This window comes from Carex rostrata, chromosome 10 (assembly GCF_964058835.1).
Source record: "Carex rostrata chromosome 10, lpCarRost1.2, whole genome shotgun sequence".
Taxonomy (NCBI): domain Eukaryota; kingdom Viridiplantae; phylum Streptophyta; class Magnoliopsida; order Poales; family Cyperaceae; genus Carex; species Carex rostrata.
Window position 1 is genome coordinate 9,879,935 of NC_135927.1, and position 12,620 is coordinate 9,892,554.

Below are 12,620 nucleotides of genomic sequence, written 5' to 3' on the forward strand. Positions count from 1 at the left end.
CACCACAACTCCCTTGGTTTATCGAATTATTGTATGGAGGATATGAACTCACTTATGGTATTCTAAGTGAGAAACACCGATTTTACTCTGTTTCCTCCTGTCAAACCCTGACAATCCCTTTTTTCCAATGCGATACACTATGGAAATGGATCAAGGCGGGAGTCTTCAGCCATTACCTTCCTTTTGTTAGCCGAGTTCATGAAACCTTGTCTTTTTTTCAATCCCCTCACTAAAGTTCAGTTTTCGCTTCTTCCGGCTTGCTTTTTATCGTTATAACACATGGATGATCTGGACCGGCACAGATCCCATTTGGGATCGTACATACCATTGTCATTCTTGATAGGAACTTTTCGCATAAGAATAGAATGGGTGGATGGGGTTGTTATGATCCACATAGCAATGAGTGGGTTGAACAAGAAGGATACTTTAACAACTGTTGTTATTGGCAAGGTATGATATTTTTAACAGATGCAACAAGCATAACAGAAGTCGTTGATGCTTCCACAAGAAAGTTGTCGCACAAGATACCGCCACCCAAGGACAATCTCACTTGTCTACTAGAAAAATCTTACCTTGTCGTGTCGTTAGGAATAATTTTAAGAGTGTCTTGGATTTATGATTGGCCCGAAGGAATTTTGGAGAAATCTACATTTTACATCTACAGGCTTGAGTTTGATGGATTAGATGGTTAGAGTCAACAACATAGGAAATCAAATTTTGTTTTTAGAGGAGATGGCTAGTTTCTCCATGACTGCTAGACCTTCTATCTGATTCAGAGAGGGTTGTATCTATTTCATTGATCCCGAGGACAATAAACCTTATGTGCATGACATTTTGGCTGGTACAGTTGAAAGGGTACCATGCCCTTTCAAGAGATGCACTTGGTTTATTCCTAGTCTATCCTCGCACATCTCTTAATCAATCCTTGTGAAGGTAAACTTTTTGTTCTTAAACCTCTTTGCCACATATAGGTCTAACATCAATTTATATTAGTTTTGATTGATTATTGCTTGATGCAATGATCGATGCTCCTCATTGCTAACTGTCTTGGTAAGTATTTTAATGTATAGAGTACTGCGCACTTTAATTAATAATTAGGATATCTAAATACTCTACACCGTTACAACTAACCGTTAGTAACTGTATCACTTCTCTTTCATTCCATTGCATTAATTTGGGGATTCCTATTCAGTTGAAATTGGTTGGTAATTTGCACTTTGGAACCTCAAGAGGTTTGGACATTAACAACATTTCGTTTATGCTGATATTACCACGTAATTAACTGTTCTTTGTAGGATAAAGTGAGCTATTTACATCATCTTTGAAATTTGAGGAAAATGGTTTCACTGTGTGCTAGAAGAATTCTTGAGATACTTGCAATTTCTTTCTTTGAATGTGTTAAAGGAAAGAACAACTATTTCCTAACTATCTGCGATTTCTTTCCTTTAACAGAATGTTTAAGACTACTAGAGTGCTGGATATTAGTCATTTGTCTAATGTTTATGTCATCAATATTTGCATCTGTTTTTATATTGTTTTTGTATCTGGACAAAAAATAATGCATCAGGAACAGTAAAGTACTTTTGACTAAATGATACGAGTAATTTGTGCTATTTTAAATGTTTTGCCTATATGTATCTATGCTAGCCTTCCGTGGGATTGAATTGTACCAGAAAAGGAGTTACCCGATCAGTTTTTCCAACCTTATGTTCATCATTTTGCTGTCTACAAGATGCATTAAGTTTTAATTCCGACAATCTGGTATAGTTTTATAATTTTTTATTGTTTATCTTTCAATTTTTCATGACTCTCTGTTTATATGTTTGTTTTCGTAGATTTTTGGAGTCGAGATATGTCCATTGCGTATCAACTTCTGTCATTTTTCTTCTTGATGGACACCATGTCACCATGCATGTATCTTTTTAGGAGTGATTTTGCATAGCATGGACTTTGTTCTATCGAATAACTTTTAAATTTCATAAAAAGTACTCTTGTACTATAAAATGTATTTATTAATTTCACCTAATAAGCATTGTACTATATAGTTTTCTTATCTAAATTTTATTATATGCATCTCCATCTGCCTCAAACATCAGCAACGGAGGCACATATCTAAGAACGAAATAAACTTTGGACCTTAATTAACGTATTAGCCAAGAATTATGGGCTTAGTGCAATGATGCCAGCCCTCGTCTCTCTTTGGAGACAAATCAATTCAACCATGCCTTGTGATTGCCCTGTTTTTTATCCCTCCTACTTCTTTAATGTTTTGTAACCAGCACAGATCCACTTTATACTTGAAGCATTGTGGTTAATTGTCAGGCCATTTTTGCATGCGAAAGAGGTGGCTGTGCCAAACCCAAAGTACATTATTACCTACCAACCAACCTCGTACAACCTTTCAAAAATGAGTAGAAAAAAAAATGTACAAAAAAATGTCATACAAAAAGTAAATCACAGGTTTGGCCACCGTGCAAGCCTAAGACTGGTCCAAAGAACGACCACCATGCTCTGTTTTAGCTCGCTTTGTCATGACTGACTTGTCCTCGGTAACTTCTTTACCCTTCATCTTTTTGGAGTTCTCAGATTGACCGACTTGCCCATCTTTTGGAGCAAAGTTGGTCATCTCAAGGCTGCTGCTCTCTTCCTTGGTTGACCTGTTTTTGTCTTCCTCTGGTATTAAGGAAGGGATTCCATCTTCTGGTCCTTCACTGAGAGCATAGGGCCTTGGTTCAGGGGCTGCTTCAATACACCCCACCTATACAATTTTTTTAATAACAATAAAATTTGAATCTATATTTGTTATTACACACAAAAACCTCAAATTTCTTCATTCTTAGGATATTTCAGTAAAAAAAAACAATCTATAGATTTTTGGATTCTAATGCAAGGACGGACCAAATTGTAATTCAATCCTGTGCTTTTGAAACAAATTGAACATTATATGGGACTAGGCAACTAGTTCCTATACAAAGCCAGAATTACAATTCAAGAGATGAATGTTATCCCTGTTATTGTAAAAAACATACATGTTATGAATGAATTTGCATACATTTAAAGCAGGATCAGAACTTTGACCAGTCATTCGGTCGACCAGTTGGCTAGCCTTCTCCGTTGGCACTGTATTTTCTTCTAGGACTACTAGAGAAAAGCGATCCTAGGATAAAAAAAAAGCAAAACAACTAAATTTTGTGATACTCAATTTCAGCAGATGGTACTAGCACTTGATTTTTTGCAATTCATTTGACTGCTCTAGCACTTCTTTAAGTTCTTGTGGAGCCAATGTGTCAACACTCAAAGAGCAAAGCGATCCTAAGTGTAGGATGAAAAAAGTTTAAAAAAATCATTCCAAAAAAAATAATAGTAGATAAACAGCAAAAGGTTTTGGATATCATAATTACCTTCTTCTGGCCAACTTTGCATTGACTTCCATCCAAATAATACTCGTACATTCGCCAACTTGTTTCTATTCTCTTGCCCCCCTCGTATACACAAAAAATTAGCTTTTTCTTCCTGCCTAGAACTTCACCCGAATGCTTGATAGGGTATGGATTCTGTTCTATTTCCCAAATACCCCATTCTTTAGTTTTGTAATGATGTGAGTCAGGCTTGAAGAAATACCACTTGGATTCCTTCGTAAGCACCTTATGTTTTCCTACACCCATATAAATGTCGGTTTAAATATAAAAAACAGAATAGGTACCTAAATTGACATCCAAATGAGCAAAAGACGCCAAAGAAATAGTAAACTGAAACCTAGACTTTGACCTCCACATGGTTCAGCACAAATTATAAGCAAAATTAGCAGAAAAGGAACTCCCCTTCCTTCCCTATCCAGCACAACTATACTACACCTAGGGTTTTGTCTAAGCCTCGGTGGAAAAAATAAAGCAATGAAGCACAAGATCCTATCAGAATCAATCCTACAGAGAGTAGTAAACCCATCTACTAGAGTTACCCCTTACCTTAACAATAAATCTTAGTAAATATCTGATATGTGGAAAAGAAATAATCACCTGACAAATCCATTGGCTCGAAATCGAAAACGTCAACTTCGGGAATTATATCATCCATGTCTTTGCAATTTTCGCTGTTAATCTTTCTTTTAAGGTAATAACATAGCAGTTCTCGATCTGTCGGGTTGAACCCGAAACCCGACGGAATTCGGGACAGATCTCTAATTGCATTTAGAAAGATCTTCATCTAAATTTTCATGAAATTAGAATTAAAAAGCATGAGAATACATCAAAGGCTCCATGAAATTAAGCATAAAATCGAGTCAAAAGAGAGCAAATAGACCATGGCATAGGAACCAAACTCATACATACAAAATGGAAGTCCATTATTTGCTCAAAATAACTTGTATAATCTCTAACCAAGCTAGAGGTTGATAACACAACAAATTATTATTTTAATTAAAATTTACAAAAAAAGGAATCCTTTATTCACCTGCTGCTGGGGAACTGGATTTTCAGAAATCATGTTCACCTCTCTGTTATAGATTCAGCAAAGAACAAAGCGAGCCTAAGTGCACAATGGAAAAAAGTTGTATAAGACATGTTATTCTAAAATAGAAACTAAAACTAAAACAAGACAGCAAAAGGTTATGGATACACCATTTTCAACAGATGTGTACTAACACTTAATGCTTTGCAAAATCCATCCAATTTTCCTTCAACAGAGAAATACACATGCCGAGATGAGAATAAAGTGAGTCTAAAGAAAAGATAAAGAGAAAAGGAAAAGCTGGGCAGAACAGACTTCAAAAACAAATATCTCTGGACTCAGTCAGATTGATATGATTACATAAAGAGCAATTAGAAATCTCGACCCAGCAATAGAATACATGATGAGAACGGAAGGGGGAAGGTTGCAGGAAAGTAGAGGAAGGTGAGTTGCCTGAAGAGAATTTTAGTGATACAAGATTTTAAATACGGGTAAAATTGTACATTTAATTTTTTGTTTTTATTAAATTATATTTTTAAGTGGCACAATTGAGAAATGGGTATATTAATAAAATAGTTAAATTTGAATGGGGAAATATATAAATTCCATTTTTGTGATGGCTATATATCTAAATTTCCCTTAATTAAACTTGAGGCATATTTACCTTTGTCTGAGAGGTATCGCTATCATCATCTTTAAGAAAAAACTGTGTCATTCCCCATTCTCTTGTTTCTCCCACAAAAAGTAGAAGTATAGCTTGCTTCCTACAATTTCTTTATTTTGCATGATATTATGAGGTATGGTTCCTGTACGTTTCCAATCACCAGCGTTTGAACCTTGCAGATGAGAGCCAGACGTGAAGAAATAACCCTCTGAGTCATTCGTAATCAGCTTGCATCTTCCTACATCCATATAAATGTCGATAGGTACCTTAATTGGCATCCACATGAGCAAAATACACACCAAAGGAATAGTAACCTGAAACCTAGACTTTGACCTATAATTTACCCTCGATTATTTTGGAAAGTGAAAAGAATAAGACCAAGCAGGCTCGTTCACTCGCTGGTAAAGAAAGAGGAAAAGTAAGAAGCCCTTTCCTTTCCGCAACAGTAGGACCTGACGTCAAAGAATGGGATTTTTTCTCATCTTCTCATCTTTTTAATTATTATCTATCTCGTTTTTTGTTTTACTCTTGTCCCTCCCGAAATCTATTTGTCCATGAAAAATGGTCTTTTACCATTCATAAACGTATCGAGCAAAATAAAATTTTCACTCTTGCAGCTCATTTTTCAAAATTGATCCACTTCTGTCTTATTTTTTACCCCTTCTTTCCCTCTCCAGCACAACTATACCAAACCTAGGGTTTTGTCTAAGTCTTAGTATAAAATAAAGCATTGAATAGTTTTTGATGGGACAGCAAGAAAAGAAGAAAGGCATTCAGTTTATCGAACATAAAGAGGAAAAGAGAGTGTAGTTTCATAAGCAATAAAAGTTGTTCAATCCCTTTCCCTAAGCACCAAAAAGTAGTACCTACCTAAGCATACTATAATAAATCTTTCCATCATATGCGAGAGAAGGAATAGAATGCGCCAGAATGAATTTGAGTAGTTCAAAGAAGAATTATCAGTAACAGATCAAACCTACAGAGAGTAGTAAACACCTAGCAGAAATAGTAAATAACTGATATGTGAAAATAGAAATAATCACCTAGCAATTCCAATGGCTCGAGATTGAAATGTTCAACTTCTGGGATTATATGATTCATATCTTCATCATTAATCTTTCTTGTAAGGTAGTAACATATAATTTGTTGATCTGTCGGGTTGAACCCGAAACCCGGTGGAATTGGGGACAAAGCTCTCATTTGATCCAAAAGGATCTTCATCTAAATTTTTCATGAAATTAGAATTAGAAAGCATTAGAATACATCTGGAGCAAAGGCTCCATGAAATTAAGCAAAAAATCGAGTAAAAAAGGGCAAATAGACTCTTACCTTTCCAGTATCATCCAGTAAGCTGATAGCATCTGCCATGCCTCTCAAGAAAAGACTCTTACCTTTTCAGTACGAGAGCGGAGGGAGGGAGTGAGAGCGAGAAAGAGAGCGAGAGTGAGAAAGAGCGGAGGGACGGAACGAGAGGGAGGAAGCGAGAATCTTGGACAAGTCTTTCTCCAATCGGATACAAACCTTCCCTAAAAAGAAAGGTTCTTGGTGTCTTGGTGGATAATGGTTCGGATCCGTATCCATATCAGTCAACTTTAATATCTACCGTTAATCTAAAGCAACCCAACTAGGGGTGCAAACGGATCGGATACGGATCAGATAGTGGTAAAATCATATCAGTATTCATTTTTAATTTCCGGATACGGATATGGATCAGATATTAGACAGATACATACAGATATTGATCGGATATTGGATATCTGTAGATATACACATAAATATTTTCATATTTTATGATAAACTATATGGTATATATATCTATTATTCAGATACGGATAATTAAAATTCAAAACCATATCTATATCCGCACAGATATTTGAATATCAGATATCTATATCTAATTTTCAGATACAGATACAATCGAATAATATCAGACCCGTTTGCACACCTAAACCCAACCAAATCGATTGATAACATTATAAATAAATACTTAGAAATTACGAAGACATAATATTTTTTTCAAAATATTGTCGAATTACTTTTCGATTGTTATAAAAAAAAATATAAGTATTTATTTATTAGTTGGATGATTAGTATATAAGTTGGATAATTAATAAGCATTTAGATGGTAATTTGGATATATAATTAATATATAGGTTGGAAACATTAAGTATTTATTCAGTAATTATTAATTTTGTTTCTACAAATCTAAATGCACATTTTATAATAGCTAATGTGTCGATTTTGGAGTCAAAATATAAAAATATGAAAGTTTCTACTACAAATGTTCATAGTTTTAAAACTACATGTTAGCTGTCAGCATTTGTGACTAAATTAAATAGTGAATTGTGTATTTTTATTTTTTAGTGCAATTTAAGTACATGAAAAAGTTGACCAAAACTATTTAGGAGGTGATTATTTTATTTTATATATTTTTTAGAATGAGATAAGAATCAAATTTAAAAAATTATTGTCGATGGATGTACAAAATTTTGATCATGCTACTCATCTGTACGGAGATCTTCTTTGATAAGTGGATTAGTAAATAGTTTTATAAATTATAAGGAAATATGAAATTCAAACTCAACCTAGCTGGAGTCACGCTAGTGTTACAACTTACAACCACGTAAGCCAAGCGCAAGGTTTAAATTAGCAGAAGTTATAAATTTCATCTGTTTAATCTTTAATTTTTTTTTCTTTTTATCGATTTACAAAAAAAAAAAGAGGGTTCAAATGCCTCCATTTTTTTTACCTCCATTATGTCTCTATTTGCCGAATTTTTTATTAATATCCAATTTTAATATTAAATTTCAAAAAATAACCGGATCAGTAACGTTTCGTTTTTCGAAATCTACCCTTTCCGGAAAAAAAATTTCCGGAAATAGGCTAAATCCGGAAAAAAAATTTCCGGAAATAGGATTTTTTTTTTTTTTCCGGAAAAATTTTATCCGGAAATAGGAATTTTTTTTTTTTTTTTTTTTTTTTTAGGAAATTTTTTTTTTCCGAAATTTTTTTTTTTTCAGTTTTTATTTATAATTTATTTATTTTTTGTATTTAAGTATTACAAATATTTAATATAGTTTTTAAAAAAATAGATGGAATACTATATAATTTGATTTATTCGAAGGACTGCTACAAATAATCCGGATCAACATTTTTTATGCCGGATTTTTTACGGCCGTAAAAAAAATAATATAATATAATATATGCATATGTATATGTATATATAATATAATATATGTATATGTAATATAATATATGTATATGTATATATAATAGTAAAAAAATGTAAAAAATTAGAAAAATGTAAAATTTGATCTGCAAGCACATTTTAAAATATCTATCATGTTGAACGGTTTGGATCGACTGTTTGGACTTTGAAAACTTTGAAAATACCGATCGTTGAATGCCTACCGTTGAACGAAAACTTCAACTGAATTTTTGAGGCACTAAACGAGCGGCCATTTTTGAGGCACTAAACGAAAAGGGGCGTAACTTTTGATCCGTCCGTCGGATCGGGCTGAAATTTTGACAGGAACTCCACAGCCCCAAATCCAAGCTAACTTACTTTCCATCCTGATCCGACCGTCGGATATAGATTTTTCGAATTTTCTTTACAATTTCAGAGTTTTTAGGGTTTTTTCGTGCATCATTTACTGTTTTGACTTTGCACGATTAGTGTCGCTTAATGTCCGACACTAATACTCATAAACAGCCGACACTAATTCCAAGTTCTCCACTAGTGAATAATCCAATTATTCTCTCTCTCGCTCTCCAATTATTCTCTTAAAAAAAAGTTGTGAATCAAGACCAAGTCCTTAATTAGTGTTATCTTTAGACTCGTGATATCCAACTATATTAAATATTTGTAGCAGTCCTTCGAATAAATCAAATTATATAGTATTCCATCTATTTTTTTAAAAACTATATTAAATATTTGTAATACTTAAATACAAAAAATAAATAAATTATAAATAAAAACTGAAAAAAAAAAATTCCTATAAAAAAAAATTTTCGGAAACAAAAAATTTCCTAAAAAAAAATCCTATTTCCGGAAAAAAAATTTCCGAAAGTAGGTATCGTTTCCGGAAAAAAATTTTCCGGAAACAAAGGCTGTTTCCAGAACAAAATTTTCCGGAAATGGTAGATTTCGAAAAACATTACTGATCCGGTTATTTTTTGAAATTTAATATTAAATTTGGATATTAATAAAAAATTCGGCTCTATTTGTAAGAACTTTAATAACTCAAAATTTAAAACTTAAAAGTTAAAATAAAACTGTTGGATATGATCTATATTATTTTATCTATACACGTGTAAAATATTATGACATTTCAATTTTGTTTTGATTGTCATCAAGAGCTTGTAAAAACATACTAATGTGAATAATTTCTAAATATTGATTATTCAAATGATTGATTCCCTAAAAATAAAATTGAAATGTGATATTTTTATGATCACATGAGAAAATAACATAGATCACATCTAACAATTTTATTTTGACATTTATGATTTAAATTTAAATTTATTAACGCTTTTAAATTAAAATTAAAATTATAACCTTCTGAAAAAGTATAAAGTCAATTGAACAAATCAGGAAGAAAGAGAGGGGTGAACGGAATGCAACGAGGGAGAAAGAGAGGGGTGAACGAAATGCAACGTGGTAAACAAGTAAATTTTAAGTTTTTTTTTTCATGCAGCGCATGGGCAATAAAGTTAAAATAGTGTGGAAATTTACTCGTACGCTATTTGAAGCAAACACCGCTCTGACAACATGTTTACCACGTTCTAACATGTACTAGAGCAAATTAAATTTGATGTCATGTTAAGAATCATAAGAAGGATTTCAAAATATATCGTCCATACGAATCTTAGAACTAATTGGACGGTTTTTATCGTACATTATTATCAAATTTAGTCTGATATTTGATGAACACTGGACACCCCAATTATTGTTGCAATTAAAAAAAAAAAAATCCTATGATATATATTTCGCTCGTATTAGATTATCCCAATTGCAAAATGGAATGTTATACTTTTGAAGCCCCCCCAAATTCAGCGGAAACAAATCAGCTGATGTTAATTTGAAACACCAAGCTGATAGCAAGGAAAACAAATCTGCTGACATCGTTTCCTGTCCAAAAATAAATCACCGAATTATTTGCTAAAAAAAAATTGTACTCGTGGTTTGTTCATTGACTCGAAAAAGATTCTTAATTAAATTTTCCGATTCTTATCTCAGCACAGTTCGCGCTGACTCGATTTATTTTCTCAGCTTGTTTTAAAGATTAAAAAAATATCTCTTTTTTGGTGATGCTTTCACTAATTCGCATCCAGCGTGAAAGGATATGTTGCTTATTTTAATAGAAATATCATTTTTTTTTGTTAAATATCAAGTTTTCTACTTTTCGGATTTTTAAAAGATGACCTTAATTGATGTGCAAAAATAAATAAATTATTATTTAAAATTAAAAGTCATCTTTTAAATATAAAAAGTTGTAAAAAATATATATATATTAGTTGACATACTTATAATATTAAATAATTCTCAAACACAGAAAAAGGAAGAAATTCAACAGACAAAAAAACCGTTTCCGACAAACAATTAGGTGCATTTTAAATGGAAGTTAAGTTTGATGGTCCTTTTTCTTTAAACAAACAGAGAAACCAATCATTTGCAAATTTACACTGATAATTGTAGGTTGAGTACTACAGCCGTATAAGCATTTTATTTCTTTCTTTCTTTCTTTCTTTCTTTCTTTCTTGCTCTCTTATTTTCCAAATTGAGATGAGTGCAAAACTGCAAATGGGAAATAAATCTTCTGTGATTTCCAAAGAATAACATAACATGTTGATATCAGAATAACAAATAACAAATAAATCTTCTAATTTCAATCGTTCAAATTTTTAAATAAGCGATTTCAAATAAGTAAAAAATTTATACGAAATTTCAACAAAAATCAACGGTTGATATCAGAATAACAGGTTCAGATTTATTTCCGTGCAAATTTGCAATCCCAGATGAATAATGAATCGACGTGCACAGTACAGGTGACACGTGGACGTACCCAAGAACAAGTGTACACGTATACCTGTTTTGCCTCAGTTGTTGAGAAGACTTCCTCACCATTTCCGAGAAAATGGAGGTGTCCCTTGTTCTCAATGACATCCATATTAATGTAGTTTTAATTTTCATCTCTAATTAAAGTTAAGAAAAAGGTGTTATGTCGTATTACGTCTCTGTTAATACGAAGTGTTGGTATATGTGGTACAAGCATGCCTGATTCTTTCACTTAAAATTGCATTTCATCTCTATTAAGTCAAATTGCATTTCCTATGCCATTTTTTTTTAAAAAAAATTTAGTTATGTATATAGTTTTCACTTGAAAACTTCATCGAATTTAAATTATTTTATATGTTTGAAATAATGGGTTATATGTATCTTTTTTAGTTATTAATAAAAAGTAAGACTGTCACACCCCGGAACAGGGGGTCGCGCAGTTTTGTTTTAAAATACGGTTTTGTTCATGTAGATTTATATATATATATATAAATTGTTATGTTTATGTGTGTGGGCCCGATTATATTAGTATGCGGGGGGTGGCAGGGGGGCGGCAGCCCCCTGCGAGCGTTGTCTGAGGTTACGAAGCACCGCTCAATAGAGCCCGGAAAATTTTATTTTGGAGAAGTCAAATTGCATGAAAATCCTTTAACCGACGGTCCAGATTAGTCAAATTATCATATGATTTGATTTAAAACAAGTTTGGTTCAAAACCAATTTAATCTGGCTAAGTTATACCCAAAACAGTATTTTTGGGAACCCATTGCGGCCCGCAATAGGGCTGTTGCGGCCCGCAACCCTTCCCAAAATTTCCAGCCTCTGCAAACTACCTCTGACTCCGTTCATTGCGGCCCGCAATGAATTTATTGCGGCCCGCAACAAGTTCCAAAATTTCCCAGCCTCTGAAGGGAGCCTCTGCCTCCATTCATTGCGGCCCGCAATGAATTTATTGCGGCCCGCAATGACCTGGTTGGCTTGTTAAGCTGCGAATTTTTCTGTCTACTCTCATTGCGGCCCGCAATAGGGTTATTGCGGCCCGCAATAAGGGTACTGATTTTCATTCCTTTGCCCATTTTCGTGAAATTTCACCCCGTTTTCAAACCCGATCAAATCCCCGTATAACTAAACAATTATTCCCCATTCACTAGCAATTTTAATGACATTTAAAATGCAATTTCAACATTTAAATCATAACAACCATTTAAAACATACCGTTAGGGTTTTATAACATAATACGGTTCGATAACAACCTATACATCAAAATAACCGACTACGGGTTCAACTACACATTCAAAATGGGTACAAAAAGGGTTTGGCATAACCTATTAGCTCGGCCTATACTCACGAGTCGAGCCCGAGTCCCACTTCACTCGCGTTTACCTGCACATATCAGTTCAAAGGGAAAAATTCCCCGAGGGGAGGGGGTGAGAAAACCTGTCATCCGTTTTCTCA

The 12,620-nt window shown here is 33.3% G+C and overlaps 2 protein-coding genes across 2 annotated transcripts; both read right to left on the bottom strand.

The window, feature by feature from the left end:
* Positions 1–2,284: 2,284 nt before the first annotated feature.
* Positions 2,285–6,606, bottom strand: LOC144560108 (NAC domain-containing protein 54-like). The gene is made up of 8 exons (XM_078309261.1): positions 6,440–6,606; positions 6,154–6,331; positions 5,111–5,348; positions 4,450–4,524; positions 4,017–4,203; positions 3,402–3,655; positions 3,053–3,157; positions 2,285–2,758 (listed from the first exon to the last, which is right to left on the bottom strand). Exons 4-8 carry the CDS (start codon positions 4,480–4,482, stop codon positions 2,480–2,482), a joined length of 858 nt encoding a protein of 285 aa, XP_078165387.1. The 5' UTR covers positions 4,483–4,524; positions 5,111–5,348; positions 6,154–6,331; positions 6,440–6,606; the 3' UTR covers positions 2,285–2,479.
* Positions 5,158–6,478, bottom strand: LOC144560277 (NAC domain-containing protein 86-like). Its single transcript, XM_078309443.1, has 3 exons — positions 6,440–6,478; positions 6,154–6,331; positions 5,158–5,348 (listed from the first exon to the last, which is right to left on the bottom strand). Exons 1-3 carry the CDS (start codon positions 6,476–6,478, stop codon positions 5,158–5,160), a joined length of 408 nt encoding a protein of 135 aa, XP_078165569.1.
* Positions 6,607–12,620: the final 6,014 nt, after the last annotated feature.

Bases quoted from the DNA above. Each gene is read 5' to 3' on its own strand.
- LOC144560108 (XM_078309261.1), bottom strand. From the start codon at position 4,482: ATGATTTCTGAAAATCCAGTTCCCCAGCAGCAG. The intron at 4,204-4,449 runs GTGAATAAAGGA...ATGAAAATTTAG, and splicing joins ATCCAGTTCCCCAGCAGCAG to ATGAAGATCTTTCTAAATGC. The intron at 3,158-3,401 runs GTAATTATGATA...TTTTTATCCTAG, and splicing joins GCAAAGTTGGCCAGAAGAAG to GATCGCTTTTCTCTAGTAGT.
- LOC144560277 (XM_078309443.1), bottom strand. From the start codon at position 6,478: ATGGCAGATGCTATCAGCTTACTGGATGATACTGGAAAG. The intron at 6,332-6,439 runs GTAAGAGTCTAT...TGAAAAATTTAG, and splicing joins TACTGGATGATACTGGAAAG to ATGAAGATCCTTTTGGATCA. The intron at 5,349-6,153 runs GTGATTATTTCT...ATATGGATGTAG, and splicing joins CGAGCCATTGGAATTGCTAG to GAAGATGCAAGCTGATTACG.